This window comes from Geotrypetes seraphini, chromosome 12, assembly GCF_902459505.1.
Source record: "Geotrypetes seraphini chromosome 12, aGeoSer1.1, whole genome shotgun sequence".
Classification (NCBI taxonomy): domain Eukaryota; kingdom Metazoa; phylum Chordata; class Amphibia; order Gymnophiona; family Dermophiidae; genus Geotrypetes; species Geotrypetes seraphini.
The window spans coordinates 111,263,012-111,283,475 of record NC_047095.1 but is presented as its reverse complement, the minus strand read 5'-3'; the positions used below and the strand labels follow the sequence as shown (position 1 = coordinate 111,283,475).

Genomic DNA, 20,464 nt, shown 5'->3' with positions numbered 1-20,464 from the left:
ATATAAATAAAAAAGTACAAGCTAGAAATTGGATCATCAAAGGTGAAAAGAACTACAACAACAGCACTGAACTTCAAAAAAGGGAATTATGATGCCATGAAGAAAATGGTGGGAAAGAAACTCAACGACACCGCAAGGAAGATTGAGTCCGTAGAAAAAGCTTGGACCTTACTCAAGGGCACGGTGCACGAAGCACAAAACCTGTGCGTCCCCAAGTTCAGGAAAGGGTGCAAAAAAAAATAGAACAAAAAACCCAGTGTGGATAACAAATGCAGTGAAAAGGGCGATAAGTGACAAGAAGGCATCATTCAAAAAATGGAAAAAGGACAAATCAGAGGACAACCAAAAGGAGCACAAAAAACACCAAAAGGAGTGTCACTGAGTGGTTAGGAAAGCAAAAAGAGAATATGAAGAGAGACTGGTGGGGGAAGCAACAAACTTCAAATCATTCTTCAGGTACGTCAAGGGGAAGCAACCAGCAAGGGAGGAAGTGGGACCCTTGGATGATGGAGACAGAAAGGGAGTGGTAAAAGAGGAAAAGGAGATAGCTGACAGGCTAAATGAGTTCTTCACTTCAGTCTTCACGAGGGAGGACACAACCAACATTCCGGAACCCGAGGAGATCGTAAAAGGAGATCAGGATGAAAATCTGGTCCAACTAGAGGTAAGCAAAGTGGATCTCCTCAGGCAGATAGACAGGCTAAAGAGCGACAAATCGCCAGGTCCGGACGGCATTCACCCAAGGGTACTCAAGGAACTAAGGAACGAAATAGCTGAGCCACTTAGACAAATATGCAACCTATCCTTAAAAACTGGAGAGATTCCGGAAGACTGGAAAATAGCAAATGTCACACCCATCTTCAAGAAAGGCTCAAGGGGAGACCCAGGAAACTACAGGCCAGTGAGCTTGACCTCGGTCCCGGGAAAGATGATGGAAGCGCTGATTAAAGACTGCATCTGGGAACACATCGAAAACACTGGGCAGCTAAAGCCGAGCCAGCATGGCTTCTGCAAGGGCAGGTCATGCCTCACTAACTTATTATACTTCTTTGAGGGGGTAAACAGCCAGGTGGATAAAGGGGAATCTATAGACATCATTTACCTTGACTTCCAAAAAGCTTTCGACAAGGTACCACATGAAAGACTGCTAAGGAAGCTATGGAACCACGGGGTGCAAGGGGAGGTCCACCGATGGATCAAAAACTGGCTGGCGGACAGGAAACAGAGGGTTGGAATAAAGGGCCATTACTCAGACTGGCAATGGGTCACGAGCGGAGTTCCGCAGGGGTCGGTGCTGGGACTGCTCCTGTTCAATATATTTATTAACGACCTGGAAGCAGGAACAAAATGTGAGGTTATTAAATTTGCGGATGACACCAAATTATACAGCAGGGTTGAAAGCAAGGAGGACTGCAAAAATCTCCAAAAAGATCTGACAGCGCTGGAAGAGTGGGCCAAAAAGTGGCAAATGAGCTTCAATATAGGGAAATGCAAGGTCATGCATATAGGGAAAAAGAACCCGATGTTCACTTACAAAATGGGGGGATCACCGCTAGGGGTGAGTAACCTTGAAAGAGACCTGGGAGTGATGGTAGACACATCATTGAAGGCGTCGGCGCAGTGCGCCACAGCCTCAAGGAAGGCAAACAGAATGTTGGGCATCATTAAGAAGGGTATCACGACCAGGACGAAGGAAGTCATCCTGCCACTGTATCGTGCAATGGTGCGCCCGCACCTGGAGTACTGTGTCCAGTACTGGTCGCCGTACCTCAAGAAGGACATGGCGGTACTTGAGAGAGTCCAGAAAAGAGCAACTAAGCTAATAAAGGGTATGGAAGACCTCTCATATACTGACAGACTGAAGAAGCTGGGGCTTTTCTCCCTGGAAAAGCGAAGACTTAGAGGAGACATGATAGAAACCTTCAAGACCATGAAGGGCATAGAAAGAGTAGACAGGGACAGATTTTTCAAATTACAAGGAACCACAAGTACAAGGGGGCACTCAGAGAAATTGAAAGGGGAAAGGTTTAGAACAAACGCCAGGAAGTTCTTTTTCACTCAGAGGGTGGTGGATACATGGAATGCGCTACCGGAGGATGTGATAAGCAGTAGCACGCTACAGGGCTTCAAAGAGGGTCTGGACAGGTACCTGGAGGACAAAGGGATTGAGGGGTACAGATAGTAGTAGAGGTAGGTAATAGGGATAGGATTAGAGGCAGTTACAAAATTAGTCAGGGACACTGTTCAGGCAATTAGGCCTGATGGGCCGCCACGAGAGTGGACCGCTGGGCAGGATGGACCTCTGGTCTGACTCAGCGGAGGCAGCTTCTTATGTTCTTAAAAAAAACTTTGTCCTATCCCTTTTATTTATTTATTTTAAAAATTTATATCCCGCAAATCCAACAATTCTAAGCGGGTTCCAAAATTACATACATAATCAAAAAACAAAATAAGACAAAATCACAAAAAATACAAAATCTGTATGACAAAAAGCTAAAAAACACCACATACAAAACAACAAATTTAAAACATCATAAAATCTGCATAAACAAAACATATCATGCAACTAAAAAAGGTATTCAATAAAACCCACCTCAATCAAATTTATAACTTCATAATTTGATATGCAAATTTTATCTTTCTTTCTCCGCTCCATCTTTCATATATTTCCTTCTTTCTTGCTGCTTCATGTCTCATCCTGGCTTTCCCTATCTCTCCTCTTTTCTACTGTCTTTCTAGCTCCCCCTAATGGATGCTCTCAGCCTCTCACTCCATCTCCCTTGCTCCCCGTCTCCTTATTCTCACCCAGCCAAGTGTTCATTTTGCTGGAGCTGCAATGCTCCAGCTGAGGCAGGATTAACACATCTAGGTCTCCCTTGGGCTCCTCTTTGGTAAATTCCTGAAACAAACAAACAAAAAAAAAAAGAAAACATCAATTCAATCCCGTAGTCCCAAAGTTTAGGTAAATAAAGATGTATTATAATTAGTCACAGAGAGACATGTTTGTCCAGTTACTAAAGAGGTAAACTTTTTATGGGAAAAAATGTGCATACCTTAGCCATGAATTAGAGAGACAGGTCCAAGGATTAGGTTAGTGCAGGGTTTAAAGTTTCAGACTAACGGAGAGGTGTACCCACGCTCTTCCACCCAAGCATCATCGGCAAAAAAACATCGCATATAAACTAATTACTAACAGGTGGGAACAAGGATATAGTAAAAAAATAACTAGAGCCAAAAAACACTAGTTAGAAAGAAGCCAGGCCGACGATCGTTTCGTGGCTGAACGCCACTGCTTCAGACTATCAGTTCGCAGAGTGTAACTCCTGCCTGCTAAAATTACTTTCTCTGGCATTGGTGTGTGTTATTTTCCATGGAGTGATTTTATTTCTATGGTGGTATTAGATTTCCCTCCGTTCCTCCTTTTGGGTGTAACACCCCTTAGTTTCTGCGCAGCCCTGTCTTAACGCCCAGAAATAGAAAATGTGTCACAGTGGTGTTAAAATCCCTGACTGGGCTCATTTCTACCTTATTGCTACAGAGGTTTCAGGAAACTTCAGGGTACGTGTAGTCTCCAGCAAAAACACCAGTAAGGAAAGAGATCCATACTTTTAGTAACATATAAACTAACAGTTTATTATAGAAAACAAAATTAAACATAAAAAATTATTCAAGTAAGGATTGAAAAAAAACAACAAAACAATTAACCCTCTGTGTGCACACAGTAAAAATAAAGTTAACCTCTCTTGCGTTGGCTAGTGCTGGAACAAAACCACTGGATGCAGCTCTGAATTCAGCTCTCCACTGCTGCTCTTGTTCAAACCTAAACTTAAGAATCCTCCCGTGCACACCATCTCCCGGAATTCCCACAGGCACTCTCTTGTTCAGAACTTCTACACTTTGTTACATGGGCATAAAGTTTCTGCACTTTGGCCATACCACAGAAAGGTGGCATATCAAGTCCATGACTCTTTTATACAGTATGGCAGGGGTGTCCAATGTCGGTCCTCGAGGGCCGCAATCCAGTCGGGTTTTCAGGATTTCCCCAATGAATATGCATGAGATCTATTAGCGTACAATGAAAGCAGTGCATGCAAATAGATCTCATGCATATTCATTGGGGAAATCCTGAAAACCCGACTGGATTGCGGCCCTCGAGGACCGACATTGGACACCCCTGCAGTATGGGGTTCATAATCAAAAAACAAACAAACGTCTAAAAAGTGTCCTAAATAGCTACTTGGACGATCAAAAAGCCTGATCGTCCAAGTACCCATAACCAAAGCGGGTTTTAGACGTATCTAAAACCAGCTTAGGCCTTTCCCCTGCCACTAAACGCACAGAGAGAAAAGAGGCGGGTTTAGAGGAGGGGAAAAGGCGGGCGGTGGGCCGACCTAGACCTAGGCGTGCAGCAGGTATAACCAAAACCTTAGGCAGGTTGCCTAGTCGGCACTTAGACCTTTTTTGACTTAGACAAAGTCAAACCAGGTCTAAGTGCCGAAAAAGGGGCCGCTGAGCTGATGGTGGCTGCTGCGATCGGCTCAGCGGCCCCAGCAACCTGTCTACCCCCTACAGCAATGATCGCGGCAGGAGAGATGCCTCATCTCCCCTACCGCGATGCCATCACTCCTCTACCCGAACTGCCGCGACCCGCGGCAGGAGAGATGCCCTAGGCCTATTGTTCTCTACCGTGGGATAATCTTTCCCTGGCTTTGGAAGTACAACAGTCCTGGACTCCATAAAGAAGCCAGGTGCAAGCCCAGTCTGCAGAAAGGTTTGAAAAAGATGTAGAAGTTGTGGAATCATATATCCAGGAGGGCATAACAGAACTCAGACATGAATCCATCTTTCCTTAGAACCTTTCCAGTGGGGAGTGACTTGATAACCATTCACATTTCTTTTATTGTCAGCTAACCATCCAGGAGCATACACTGTTCCAGACTAATTACTAGCTGATTTAAATTGCCTACAAAATTAGAAAAGTCTGAGTCAGAAAATGTTATTTCTGAAGAGAACAGATTGCGATAGAGCTTCTGAAAACTGCTGAGCAATACCTGCTAAAGAAGACTACCTATTCTGTTCTTGGATTTTAAAATATTTACAAATGAGCCACTAGCCTAGGGGTGTCCAATGTTGGTCGTCAAGGGCCGCAATCCGGTCGGGTTTTCAGGATTTCCCCAATGAATATGCATGAGATCTATTTGCATGCACTGCTTTGATTGTACGCTAACAGATCTCATGCATATTCATTGGGGAAATCCTGAAAGCCCGACTGGATTGCGGCCCTCGAATACCGACATTTGATACCCTTGCACTAGCCTCTCTACTCGTCGGCACATTATAATTATATTTATTACAACACAATTTAATAAAACTTTGGGGTTTTTTTTTTTTGTGGAGGGCATCTGGAATATTACCATTCGCCGTTCACTTTTGCTGTTATTTGGAACTGTTCCGCATTACTTCCCCTCGCACGAAGGGTGCTGCCACTCTCCTCAAGTGGACTGTCCTGATTGCCCTGAAATGTGTTTTGCTGAAATGGCTTGAGGCTGAAGCTCCGGACTATTCCCTCTGGCGTTGCCGTATGATTGCTCTCCTGATGTGGGAAAGGAGGGATGTGAAGTATCTTTCTTCTCTCCCAGGCCGAATCTTTCAGCGCACTTGGGAGCCTTTTTGGACTACCTTGACTCCTCTGGCTCGTAGCCGGGTGCTCATTTGTTGATTTTGTTTTGTGATTCATTTTGTACAGAATGGCACACCTGTTTCTTTGCTGTTTTCTTGGTACTGTGTATTTGGAAGGAGGACCCGGGGGGGGGGGGGGTTGGTTGGGTTTGTTTGGGGGTGGGAGGGGGAGTTACTTTCTAAAATGTTGAGCTGATTTGTATTTGGTACCTTTGTATTGTGGCGGTTGTGTTTGCTCAATAAAATATATTTGACTATAAAACTTTTGTTTACACTTTCTGCTAGATACTCATCTTCAAGTTTTTAAATCTCTCTTTCCATCTCTAGTGTGCTTTTCCGCTCTTTGGCATTTTTTGCTCTAATGATTACTCCTTGAAGCGTAGCCTTCTATGCACCCCACCAGGTTTCCACAGAGATTATTCTTAAAATACTCTGTAGATGTATGATTAGCTGTATAAAGCTTTCGTTCCACAGCAATACTGACTCCTTTACAAAGCTGTTCCTGTGGCGGCCAGTGCTAAAAACGTTAGCGTGGATTTGTAAAGGAGAGGATAAGTAACTTGCGTGCTCATTTTCAAAGATGGACTTTTAAAAATGACCCAAAAAAAGGCCTATGCTGAAAATGTCCAAACTGCGATTTTCAAAAGGTAGAATTTGGACATTTTTACACTGCAGTTCATCCAAACAGCAAGGGTGGGGGGTGGTGTTGGAGGCATGTTTTGGGTAGGACTAGTGCAGGCCCAAAATTAGAATGTCTTTCAGTGATAATGGAACGGGAAGAAATGTCCAAGGCAAATAAAAAAGGATGTTTCAGTCACATCCAGGGACTGGAATGGTAGTGGTGGTTGTATGCTGAACCTATGCAATATCCTTGAGTATCTGATGTTGCCTGGCCTCCATTAGACAGGATATGGACACTGATTGAGGTAATATATGAGAGATGATTTTTCAAGTTTCAAGTTCGATAAAAGTCTAAGTCCTTGTACAATCAATCATTCTTTCCAGACTGGATTGTAATTCCATCTATCTAAGTCTAACCATTAAAAATCTTCAAAGACGTCAGCGGATCCAGAACACTGCGGCTAGGTTGATCTTCGCAAAAAGCAAATTTGACCATGTTTCCCCGCTTCTGTCAAAACTTCACTGGCTTCTGGTGATTTCTAGGATTCACTTTAAATGTACCTGCCTAACATTCAAGATCCTACATGGCATTCTTCCTCCCCTAATTCCACTATCCTGGAATTCTTCGAGACCTGACACTACCAGATCCGCCCACAAACTCAAACTATCTTTCCCCTCGTTAAAAGGCGTCATGTATGCAGGTAAATAAGGGAAATCCCTTTTCTTCAAATTCACTGAGATTTGGAACAACCTCCCTGCCCCGCTGCGGAACCTAGGCTCATTCCAATTATTCCGAAAGCATCTGAAAACCTGGCTTTTCTCCAAAACGTAAAGCTATCTATTTCAAATGTAAAGCTAGCTATCCTCTTCATAACCTCTAAATTCTTATTATGTCCTTCCCTCATTTATTGAATTTACCTGTAAACCGTGCCGAGCTCTATCTTTATGGAGATAATGCGGTATACAAACTTAAGGTTTAGTTTAGTTTCCCTTCCTCTCTCTCTCTTATTTCTCTCTCTCTTCCTCTCTCTCTTTTTTTTCTCTCTCTTCCTCTTTTCTCATTCTCATTAAAAGGCGTCATGTATGCAGGGAAATTAGGGAAATCCTTTTTCTTCAAATTCACTGAGATTTGGAATAACCTCCCTGCCCCGGTGCGGAACCTAGGCTCATTCCAATTATTCCGAAAGCATCTGAAAACCTAAAGCTATCTGTTTAAAATGTAAAGCTAGCTATCCTCTTCATAACCTCTAAATTCTTATTATGTCCTTCCCTCATTTATTGAATTTACCTGTAAACCGTGCCGAGCTCTATCTTTATGGAGATGATGCGGTATACAAACTTAAGGTTTAGTTTAGTTTAGCTAAGTGATAACATTATATTCTAACAATTTCTATAACATTTTGGGGTCATTTTATTAAGGTGCGCTAACCAATTTAATGCACGCTAAATGCAAAGGCGCCCATAGAATATAATAAATGCCTTACTATTTAGTGCGCGCTAAATCACTTAGTGCACCTTAATAAAAGGACCCATTTGTTTTGCTATAAAATAATTTATCTTCAATAAGTGTTTTTTTATTGCCTATTATAGGACGAGAGCCACTGAATAGACTTGGAAATAGTCTTGACTCATTGAGGCTTTTTCCTCTTATTTGAAGCCTCGTTGATAATTATGGATTGATACTCTTACATTATTTACCCCACCCCCTTTTTACAAAACCGCGAAAGCATTTTTTAGCGCAGGCCGGCATGCTGAATGCTCTGCGCTGCTCCTGACACTCGTAGAGTTCCTAGGAGCATTGGGAGCAGCACAGATCATTCAGTGCGCCGGCCTCTGCTAAACGCTATCATGGTTTAGTAAAGTGGGAATTAGTGACATAAGAACATAAGAAGTTGCCTCTGCTGGGTCAGACCAGAGGTCCATCGCGCCCAGCAATCCGCTCCCGTGGCAGCCCATCAGGTCCATGACCTGTAAGGTGACTGGCGTCTAAGTCCTTTTAATCCCCTTAGCCTTATCTCTACCTCTATCTGTATCCCTCAACCCCCGTGTCCTTCAGGAAATTATCCAATCCTTCCTTGAAGCCCGGTAGGGTACTTTGTCCTATTACAACCTCTGGAAGCGCGTTCCAGGTGTCTACCACCCTCTGAGTGAAAAAGAATTTCCTGGCATTGGTTCTAAACCTGTCCCCTTTCAATTTCTCCAAGTGCCCCCTTGTTCTTGTGGTTCCCAATAGGCTGAAGAATCTGTCCCTTTCTACCTTCTCTATACCTTTCATGATCTTGAAAGTCTCTATCATGTCTCCTCTGAGTCTCCGCTTTTCCAGGGAGAAGAGCCCCAGCCTTTCCAACCTGTCTGCGTAAGAAAGGTTCTCCATCCCTTTTACCATTTTCGTCGCTCTCCTCTGAACTCTCTCAAGCATTGCCATGTCCTTCTTGAGGTACGGTGACCAAAATTGGACACAGTACTCCAGATGTGGGTGCACCATCGCGCGATACAGCGGCATGATGACTTCCTTTGTCCTGGTCATAATTCCCCTCTTAATAATACCCAACGTTCTGTTCGCTTTCTTTGAGGCTGCTGCACATTGTGCCGTTGATTTCATTGTTGTATCTACCAGCACACCCAAGTCTTTTTCAAGGTTACTTTCCCCTAGCACTGATCCCCCCATTTTGTAACTGAACATTTAGATGTTTGAACAACTGTTTTGAATATTGACCCCCAAATTTCTATATGTGGCGGTAGGGGCTATATCTTTGCTGTGTGCCGAGCCAGTTTTAGATATGCCGGGGCCCAGGGCAAAAATTAAGGAGAGGGCCCCTCTTCTACCTGCCCATTTCCCAATTTCTCCATCCACCTTTAAATGACTTCTTCAAACACAAAACACACAGACAGACCTGCACCAAATATAGAACAATGGATCACAAAGAAGTAGAAATATGAATATCAAAGCTGCCAAAAGTTAAACTCGGCAAGAACTTTAGTTTATTTTGAACACATTCAGTGGCATAACCATGAGAGGGGGGGCTGGACCTCCCACTTTGGGCTTAGGCCCCCTCAAAATGAACATCTCCCTTGCTGTAGCTGGTGGGGATCCCCAAGCCTCACCAACTGACGGCCACCTCCCCCCTTCCTCAGGTCCAGTGACCAGAACTTTCCAAGTTCTGCAGCTGGCGGCAATATTGCAGAGCTGTTGCTGCTGCCCTCCCCTCATCCCCATCCCTGCTTGGCTTTCATGCATGCACGAAAGCAGTGGCGGCTTGAGGATATTGCCATTAGCTGCAATGCCTGGAGATTTCTGGTTGCCGGATTGAAGGAAGATGTCTCCAGTTGGCAGAGCTTGGGGAATCCCCATTGCGCTCGGGCCAGGAGAAACTTTGGTGCCCATCCACTAATTTGGGCTCCAGCCCCTCCCCCAAATCACTTCAAAAAATAAAGTTAGTCCAGAGGGTTTCCTCGACTCAGCATGTTCTCCCTCTTCTCTCCGCGCCAGTCGGATGTCGCCCTCACCTTCTCTCTCACAGAAAAATCCGCCAGCCTAGGTAACGATTCAAAAACATTGCCCGCAGCTCTCCTCCCTGCTTTGTCGGTTCCCAATGACGCAACTTCCTGTTACCACCCAGGTGGACTGCGGCAGACGGAAAGCAGGAAGGGGAATCACAGGCAATGTTTCTGGATTGCTGCCGAGGCCGTCAGATTTTTCAGCGAGACAGAAGGTGAGGGTGATATCGGACTGACACGAAGAGAATGGGAAGCATGCTGGTTCATGGGGGCCCCCAGGGCAGCTGCCCTGTTTGCCAGCCCCGGCCGTGTGGACAAAAATAACTGGTGAGATTGAAAGGGCTAGCTGGTATTATTCTGTTGTTGTCTACTACTTTTAACATGTAGATTCTTTGCTCCTCTGACCTCAATCGACCTATGCAATGGATCCACTATTTGCCAGATAGCCAGAGTAACGATGTCCAACCCAAGCAGGAGACTGACTGTGGCATACAACTTCCAGGGCTCCAGCGTCTGAGGGAATGGGGTAGAGAGAAATAGAACAAAAAGAAAGAGAGTTAACATTATACTTGAGACCCCTACCTATATCTCAGCTTTGTCATGGCAATCCCTGAACCCCAATATTGTATCACTGAGCCCCATCTGTACACAATACTGTTGAAGCGATCTCTCATCGTGCTTGTATTCCAACAATGTTTGTTGGAGTGATCCCTGGCTTAATTGCTACCTCAACATTATCACAACAAGTCCTAACTCTACCTCTAGCCTTGACCTCTTTGTACAACAAATTCCTAATAAAATTATTTGCAATTATTTTTAGAAAATTTTATACGATGAAGATTTATAAGAACAAAAGAATAGTCTTACTGGTTCAGACCAAGCCCAGTATCCCGTTCTCACCGGTGGCCAATCCAGGTCCCTAATACCTGGCCAAAACCCATGAAGTAGCAACATTCCATGCTACCGATCCAGGGCTTCCCCATGCCCTCCTCAATAACAGACTATGGACTTTTCCTCCAGGAAATTGTCCACACCTCTTAAATGAAAAATATTATAACATATGAAAAAATTTATATGTATATATCATGTATCTGTCTGTGTATATTGGCCTGGACATACCGTATCTGTCCATAACTTTGTGTCTATGTATCTTACCTGTCTGCCTGAGTCTGTTTGCTGGTCTTACCTTTCTCCTTTCTTTCTTATCTTCCTTTTTAGTGAAGACAGTATGCACCCACCAGATCTTAGTAAACATACTGCCATAGGCTAGGCTGAAGCCAAGTCCGAGCAGCCAGAGCCGAGCCTGGATGAAAGAAAAAAGGTACTCATTAGTATATTTAGAGCATAAGAGTTGCCATACAGAGATAGGGTGTGTCCAAAGTTTGGAAGCCTAGAGACACCTAAGATAAAGAATTGTCCAAGATAATAATAATAGTAATAATAATAATAATTTTATTCTTATATACCGCCAAACCATTAGTTCAAGGTGGTTTACAGCAAGAAGGAACTGCACAAACAGTGAATTACTTACATAAGCATATCAAAATTTCTCAGGAAATACAAAATGGCAATTAAGTCACATATTTATCAAACAGATATATTTTAAGAATTTTTCTAAATAAATAATAAGATTGAGCTTGGGGAATAAGCCTACTCCAACATGAATTACATAAGAATAGCCTTACTGGGTCAGACCAAAAGTCCATCAAGCTGTTTTCACAGTGCCAATCCAGGTCACTAGTACCTGGCCAAAACCCAAGGAGTAGCAACATTCCATGCTACTGATCCAAGGCAAGCAGTGACTTCCCCCATGTCTTTCTCAATAACAGACTATGGACTTTTCCTCCAGGAAATTGTCCAAACCTTTCTTAAAACCAGCTACGCCAGGGGTCTCAAAGTCCCTCCTTGAGGGCCGCAATCCGTTCGGGTTTTCAGGATTTCCCTAATGAATATGCATGAGATCTATGTACATGCACTGCTTTCAATGCATATTCATTGGGGAAATCTTGAAAACCCGACTGGATTGCGGCCCTCAAGGAGGGACTTTGAGATCCCTGAGCTACGCTATCCGCTTCTACCACAACCTCTGGCAATGCTTTCCAGAGCGTCACTATTCTGAGTGGAAAAAATATTTCCTCTTATTGGTTTTAAAAGTATTTCCCTGCAACTTCATCGAGTGTCCCCTAGTCTTTGTAATTTTTGACGGAGTGAAAAATCGATCCACCTGTACCCTTTCTACTCCACTCAGGATTTTGTAGACTTCAATCATATCTCCCCTCAGCCATCTCTTTTCCAAGCTGAAGAGCCCTAATCGTATTAGTCTTTCCTCATATGAGAAGAATTCCAGCCCCTTTATCATCTTGGTCATTCTTATTCTTCGTTGAACTTTTTCTATAAAGTAAAAATCCAAATTCACTCAAGTTTTGAGTCACATCTGCCAATTGCCAAAAACTTTATTCTCTACTCTCTTGGTTTAGTATAGTTTATTTGTGAAAATGCAGTCAGTAAACTAACCATTTCTTTTAAATGACAGCATCACTGTCTTAGCAAAAAAAACAACCAACAAATTCATTGCACTAGTCTGAAATGCAAAAGTTTTTCCTAAGAATCTCTTATAATGACATGCTTTTACCAATGGAAACATAAACCAGTAAGTTTTTCGTGTATTCTTATTTGAATTAAAAAATTCAAAGTGGGAAGAGAGGTAGGTTGGAGTCAATCCAAATAAAACTTTAACACAGATACAGCCAAATTTGACACGCAGTCTTGATTGGTGAGGCCCGACTTTAGTGCAGGAAGAGGCGGTCGGAGCATCCCGCGAGTGATTTCCTTCACTCGCCGGCACTCCGGCTGCTCTCTTCTGCCTCTCCGGCTGCTCTCTCCTGCCCAGTCATTCGCGGTCGGCAAATACTGCGATTGACTGGACCGCAAATCACCGACCGCGAATGACCGTGGGAGCACTGTAAATGCCTTTCAAGTATTTAAATGTCTGTATCCATTGTCCCTCCTTTCCTCTAGGACAGTGTATCGCAAACTGTGTGCCGTGGCACACCAGTGTCCCTCCTGAGATTTAAGGTGTGACACTTCAAAACTTTTAATGGTGGGTGAATGTGTGTACTACATACAGATACGAATGAATTAACGCAGAATGTAGGGGTTTTAGTGAGGTATTTAATAAAATTTGGAGCCCATTGACTAAATTTGTAAAAACATAATAATGTATTTTCATCATATCTCTTCTTTTCTTTGGTTTATTTATCTTTACACATCCAAGGGGGGTTGGGGGCTTGGAGGGAGGGGAATAAATATTGATAGTGATATTTGGGTAACTTTATTCTTTATTTATATTGTATTTTAGGATATATTATGATATTATTATATGCAGGAAAATGAAATTATTGAATGATATTTATGTTACCTGTATAGATAATAGTGTAATATGTGGAATATCTTTGTATGACGCTGTTTTTGATTAAAAATCAATAAAGAATTAAAAAAAAAACAACCCAAAAAACTTTTAATGTCCTTAGCAAGATATGACCTCCTAAAGCTGGGAAATCCGGACGTCTGGTAATCCATCTTTCTGGTTTTGGCTACTACCTTGTCACATTGATTCACCATCTTGAGATCTTCACTCCAAGGACCCTCTCTTGATCTGTGCTTATCAGCATCTTAAGTCTTTATCACATACATCCTTTTTTTATTTCCACACCTCAGGTGAGTCATGTGCCAGACCTTCAAGCATTCTTTTACTTTTTCTAGATCTCTTCCCATATTGTCCACTTCCTCTAGGGCAGAGGTGCCCACACTTTTTAGACTTGCGAGCTACTTTTAAAATGACCAAGTCAAAATGATCTACCAACAATAAAATTTTTAAAAAACACAACGCACACTGTACGCATAGAATTGTTAATTATCATTCCTATTCCGGGGTTTTTTCAAAGAGGTCAAAGCAGATGACTCTATGCACTCAGTAACAACCATACAAAAGTAGACAAATACCCCCCCTCCCTTTTTACTAAACCACAATAGCAGTTTTTAGCGCAGGGAGCTGCGCTGAATGCCCAGCGCTGCTCTGGACGCACATAGGCTCCCTGCACTAAAAACCACTATTGTGGTTTAGTAAAAGGGGACCATATTGTAAAATATAGACAGCAGATATAAATTCAGACACATTTTGATCACTAAATTTAAAATAAAATCATTTTTCCTACCTTGTCTGGTGATTTCATGAGTCTCTGGTTGCACTTTCTTCTTCTGACTGTGCATCCAATCTTTCTTTCAGCCTGTATGCTGCCTCTCCTCCACACCTCATTCCCTCCCCCAACTTTTTCTTCCTCTCTCCCTGACCTATCTTTCTTTCTCTCTTCATGCCCCCTTTCTTTTTTTCTGTTTCTCTTCTTTCCTTCTGTCCCCCTGCCTGCCCCATTTCTTTCTTTCTGCCTGCCCTTCACCAAGCCACTGCCACTGCTGCTGCCATCGGGGAACGGGACCCAAACACCACCAATGGATAAAAGGCCCCGACGCCGACGCCGCACCATGCTCTCTCTGCTTTGGCCGATCAATCTTCCTCTCCCCGACGTCAATTCTGCCGTCGGAGAGGAAGTTCCGCCCAGCCAGGCAGCGATTGGCTGGCCTGAACTTCCTCTTCGACGGCAGAATTGACGTCGGGGAGAGGAAGATTGATCGGCTCGATAGATCGCCAAAGCAAAGTGAGTCCTGGGATCAACTCACTTTGCCTTGGCGAGCTACCGGTCGATCGCGAGCGACCTATTGGGCACCCCTGCTCTAGGGTTTCCACTCTGTTGCAAATCTTTGTCATCCACAAAAAGGCAAACTTTTCCTTCTAAACCTTCAGCGATGTTCTTCATAGAACAGAACTGACCCCAGTACCAGTCTCCGAAGCGCTCCCATATGGATTCTATTTCTCTGCACCCGTGCGGTTCAGCTTTTCCATGGAATGTTGCACTTTTGTGACTTTGTCATGTTTTATACTTACGATGGAGGTGTCCCCAATATCAGTTTCCATACACTTCCCCCTCCGTATTCGCGGTGATAGGGGAATAGCATGGCAGCGAATAGAGAAAAATCGCGAATAACTTTTTGTATGTTATTTGTGGTTTTTCTGTTTAACAAAAACCTAGAAAAGACACCAAACCGCGAATCACCTGACCTATTCCTGTGAAGAAAGTGCAGCGATTTTCTCTGTGCAATGCTGGGAGCAGCGATTTCCTGTGATGTAAATTTGGGGGTAGAGCCTGTGAACGAAAAACCACGAATAACCGAAACCGTGATTAATGAAACCGCGAATATGGAGGGGGGAAGTATGGTTTTCTTTCCTAGCACTCTTACCTTCATATTTTGAAGTGCTTGAGCGCCATCTATCGGGTATGCTTTGAATTACATCTTTTGATGCTTTCTTTTTCTCATATACCGTATTTTCACGCATATAATGCGCGCGTTATACACAATTTTTACAAACCGTGCATAACCATGCGTGTTATACGTGTAAGCGCATTTTACAACTTTTTTTTTTCAATCTGATCCGGCATCCCCCGGCATCCTTCCCACCCTGCTCGCATCACCCCCCCTCCCCCGCGATCCTACATCCCCCCCAGCACCGCAAAACATCTTACCCGATTGGGCACTGGCACCGGCACCAGCACCAATGCACAGGATGTGCCAGTGCCAGTGCCTGAAGATCCTCCCTCGTTGGGTTGGGCTGGGCGGTGCGGTGCGAGAGAGATCCTCCTTCCTGCGCCGGGCTGAACTAGGCTTTGAGCATTTGCGCATGCTCAAAGCCTTCTGGTCTCGCTCTCTCCGAGATTATTTCTGTTGTTTATTATTACTTTCATTTTTTAACATTATGTATGTAGACTCTATTTCTATCCCCCTGAATCAGGCTTCCTTACCGAAGCCGAAACACGGACAGTATCGGGTCTACAAGGGTCTGCAGGATAGATTGGTCATTATATATGTCTTCTATTTTAATAGCTGATTTACCCAATAAACTCTACTTTATCGCAGGTTGATGTGTACGGTTCCTTCCCCACTTTGTTGATTCTATTTACCACTATCTATAATAATAAAATGCTGAGGGCGCATGCGCACTCTCACCGCGTGTTCCCTGAGATCTGATCTGTTGGGATGTGCCAGCAAGAGTGCGCATGCGCGCTTACTACATCACCACAGGCGAGCGAATGCGGAGTCCTGCCGTCGCCTTCCCGAGCCTGCGGCGGCCTTCCTCCCCCGGCTCACTAAGGTTCCATCTTGAGAAATTCCAATGCGTTACTGAAAAAGCAAGTGACCGGAGGACGCTGGGAGAGAAATTGAGCGGCCTGACAAAATGGCATCGAGGCAGTCCGACTCTGAAGAGGACGATGATTTGCCCCGTGTTTTCAGTGATGATGAGGTCATTAAAAAGGATTTCATTTTCTGATTCCGTGCCCTAAAATCTGAAATGAAAGAGGTACGTATGGATGTTCAGGCTGCTTTGAGAGAGATTTGCCAAGAATTGAGTGAGATTGGCAGGAGAGTTGAGCAGGTGGAGAAACGTGGGGATTTAGTGGAACACCTATCTGACTACTGTTTCCCAACATCAAAAGAACTAGCACCCGTTAATGTAACGGGCTTAAAGACTAGTCATCTAATATCTGTTAGTTGACCAGATTTTAATCCAGTCTGCCATTTTGGCTCCTAACTTTAGCCTGCTCAACTTATCCATGAGAAAACATATCAAAGGCTTTGTTGAAATCCAAGTAAAAGTACATGTAGCATGTGTCCTTCTGGATCCAATTCTCTGGTCATCCAGTCAAAGGAGTTAATCAGATTAATTTGTAAGCAATTTTGTTTGTCCCGTTGCAATACAGATAGACCAGGGCAAGGCTGGATCCTTTATGAAGAAAGGGCTCATCCACTTGGAGAAGAGGATATGATGAATGTTTACAAACTCCTAAGTAGTAAGAAGGAACAAGTTAGTATGTACAGTATTCCCCCGGTCATTCGCGGTCGGCGATTCGCGGTATTTTCCAACCGCGAATGACCAGGACCGCGAGAGGCTGTGACCGCGAATGACCGGGCAGGAGAGAGCAGCCGGAGCACCTGTGAGTGAAGGAAATCACTCGCAGTATGCTCCGACCATCTCATCCTGCACTAAAGTCAATCAGGAGCTGCTTTGACACGTGATTTCCTTCACTCGCAGGCTGCTTTCTCCTGTCTCCCCCACTGGATTTCTTGCCTCGTGCACACACAGCTGGTCCGAGATTCCTCGTTGGAGCGCGTACCTCCTGTGAGGTGCCCGAATCGCATGCTTTTCTGTTCAGCGTTCTTAAGACTTACTGACGGGCCGGGCAGTGGCTGCCGCTGCTATGTTGCTGCCTATCCCCACATCTCCCCCACGAAAAACCATATTCGTGGTTCTTCAAGATTCACGGGGGTTCCTGGAACGGAACCCCTGCGAATATTGGGGGAGTACTGTACTCTTTCAAAGAGTACTAATGGACCCTCAGTGAAACTAACTGATAGTAGACGTAAAATAAATATAAGAAAGTGTTGTTTTTTTCTGTCAACACATGATTTAAGTAGTGGAGTTTATTCCCAAAAGATATGGTCAAGTCCATTAACTAGGAGATATTCTTGGTGATAATTCTTTCTTATTTATGGAACTGAACAGGGAACTGATCTCCCTTTTAGCATCTGCTGGGCACTTTCAAATAAAATAGATTGGCCCAGTGGTGTAACGAGGGAGGTTGGTGCACAGGATGGTGGCGCCAGGCATCACCGCGCCGGGCACCCCCTCCACTCTCCTCTGCCACTTGGGCGCCCTCTTGAAATGTTCACCGGCATACGCAGCACCTTCCACCTGCTGCTCACACCCCCCCCCTCAGCTCCTTTCTGACATCACGTCCTGGACCCCTGGCCAGGATGTGACATCAGAAGGGAGCCGACGCTGGCACAAGCAGCCCAAGTGGAAGATGTTGCCTCATGTTGATGAACATTTAAAGAGGTACGCAGGGGGGGCAGATAGGAGGAGAGATGCTGGTGCCTCTCACAAAGATGGCACCGGGGGTGGGCACAAAAAGAGGAACACAAATATTACATTACACTGTCATTTCTATACCGCATTACCTTCCAGTTCTATGCGGTTTACAACTTAAAGAACCCGGAACATTTTCAGGAATTATAATTCAAAATCGTTCAATACAGACTATCTCTTATAAGAATTTATAAAATAGATACATTATCGGGAGCTTTCTGAAACGTTTATAGAATACTGCATGGCCTATTAACTGGCTTAATTCTTTATCTCTAACAGCTGCCTGAAAAGAAAATAATCTGTACAGTGAGAGATTAGAGAAACTGGGCCTCTTCTCCCTTGAAAAGAGGAGACTGAGAGGGGACGTGATCGAAACATTCAAGATAATGAAGGGAATAAGCTTAGTAGATAAGGACAGGTTGTTTATCCTCTCCAAGGTAGAGAGAACGAGAGGGCACTCTCTAAAGTTAAAAGGGGAAAGATTCCGTACAAACGTGAGGAAGTTCTTCTTCACCCAGAGAGTGGTGGAAAACTGGAACGCTCTTCCGGAGGCTGTTATAGGGGAAAACAACCTTCAGGGATTCAAGACAAAGTTAGACAAGTTCCTGCTGAACCAGAACGTACGCAGGTAAGGCTAGACTCAGTTAGGGTACTGGTCTTTGGCCTTAAGGCCGCCGCGAGAGCAGACTGCTTGGCATGATGGACCACTAGTCTGACCCAGCAGCGGCAATTCTTATGTTCTAAGTACCTTGCGTGTCGACAGTCCTTGACAGAAGGAAAGACAAAGAATGTCAAAATTCGCTGGGAATGTTTTGGGATGGCCAGCCAAGCCAGGAAAGGAGATATGATCACCTTCAATATAGTCAGAACGGCCTTACATACTGTACATGTGGAGGGGCATAATCAATAATGTGCCCAAATCTGAGGTTGGACATTTTGTACAAGATGTCCAGAAACCCAGTAGGAAAATTGTCCATTTTCATAATAATAATAATAATAATAACTTTATTTTTCTATACCGCCATAGTCAGGCGACTTCTAGGCGGTTTACATTATAAGAAGGCTGGACATTCAGCGAATAGCAAAAATCTTAATACAATACGATATCATAGATCCACTTACAATACAATACAGTGAGTCTAAATACAATAACATATAATACAGTCTAAATACAATCTATATAATAAAACCGTAGGCGGCGCATGCGCACTCTAATCCGCGTGCTTCCGTGATCCGTATGTCCGTGGCCGGCAAGAGTGCACATGCAAACTTACAACAGCTCGCACTCACGGTCTGGCTGGCTCTTTAAAGTTTTTTTCGGTGCCGGCTCACCTGCTCCGCCTTCCTCTTCCTGCCAGTCTCAGCCGGACTCACTCCTCCCCCCCTGGCAGCCCTGAACCTGTTCCTCCGTTCCCCGCCCGACGGGCCGGTGAGTGCTGCGCCAGGGGCAATGCAGGTGGAGACTATCGGCGGCGGAGCCGGAGGGAAGGGGGGATGGGAGGCACGCGAAGCTGCAAGTCGCCGACTCCACCCCCCCCTCTCTCGAACCGCACAAGGACTGCCGTTGACGAAATTTGCCCCACCGTTCCTTCCCTTCCTCCATCAGGTACAGTTCAGCTACGCCTATGTTAAAAGCAGCTGCTTTGAAATTGGAGTCCTGCCGCCACCGTAACACGTTCCCTCTGCCGCGGTCCCTTATGTCAGAGAAGGGGCGGGACCAAGGCAGAGGGGAACGTGCTAGGGCAGTGGCAGGCCTCTGATTTCGATGCGGCTGCTTTTAACATTGGTGGAGCTGCACTGCACCTGATGGAGGGAGGGAAGGAAAGGTGGTTGTGCGCTGTTGAGCCCCTCTGCACGCGCCCAAACCAAAAAAGGAGCCAGGACTCTTCCCCACCCGGCGCCGGCAGACCCGAAAAAACGGCCCTACCGAACAGACCCGCGAGCAGGGTTGCCATGGAAACCTAACCGGAATTACATGCAGTCGGCAAGGGTCAGTGAGAGGGGATCAGGAGCTAAAGAGAGATTGAAAAAAACAAACAAACTGCACAAGTAGAGAGAGACACACAGACAGTCACAGAAGGACAGGGGGCTAGAGCAGAGATGCTTGCAGGGAGAAAAAGCTAAGCAGTAATGTTACAGCTTGAGAGTGCAGACTGAGGAAGAAAGCAGAGACAGCGCTACACAGGGAAATGGAGGGAGGAAAGAGACAGAAAGAAAAATACAGACAGACATAAATTCTAGCACCCGTTAATGTAACGGGCTTAACGACTAGTAGTATATAATACAGTGAGTCTACATATAATAAGTCTAAATATAATACCGTACAAGGAGTCTTAATGCAGTACGATAGTCTAAATGGGAAACTTACGTGTTAAATTGGAGATCTATGGGCAAAGAGTATCTGAGAGATTTAGGACATCCATAAGTTGGAGTTCTAAGGGTAGAGGAGATCTGAAAAAGAGGGGCTTCTTGAGAGAGAGAAAGGCGTTTGTTGGGGAGGGGAGTCCTAGTGGGGGAGGGGACTGTTTTAGTCAATGAATTTTGCGAATAGGGCGGTTTTGATCGATTTGCGGAATGCATTATAAGTCGTATTGGGTTCGTTTATGTGGTTTTTCAGCCAGATTTGCTGTC

General features: G+C 44.5%; 1 protein-coding gene across 1 annotated transcript in view; it reads right to left on the bottom strand.

The window, feature by feature from the left end:
- The window catches only part of GABBR1 (gamma-aminobutyric acid type B receptor subunit 1), a 169,916-nt gene that overhangs the window by 16,958 nt on the left and 132,494 nt on the right, over positions 1-20,464 (bottom strand). The window contains exons 12-14 of the mRNA XM_033915912.1: positions 10,985-11,101; positions 10,204-10,311; positions 2,806-2,899 (exon numbers count right to left, since the gene is read on the bottom strand). Of these exons, the coding sequence (XP_033771803.1) occupies positions 2,806-2,899; positions 10,204-10,311; positions 10,985-11,101 (319 nt within the window). The remainder of the gene's footprint in view (positions 1-2,805; positions 2,900-10,203; positions 10,312-10,984; positions 11,102-20,464) is intronic.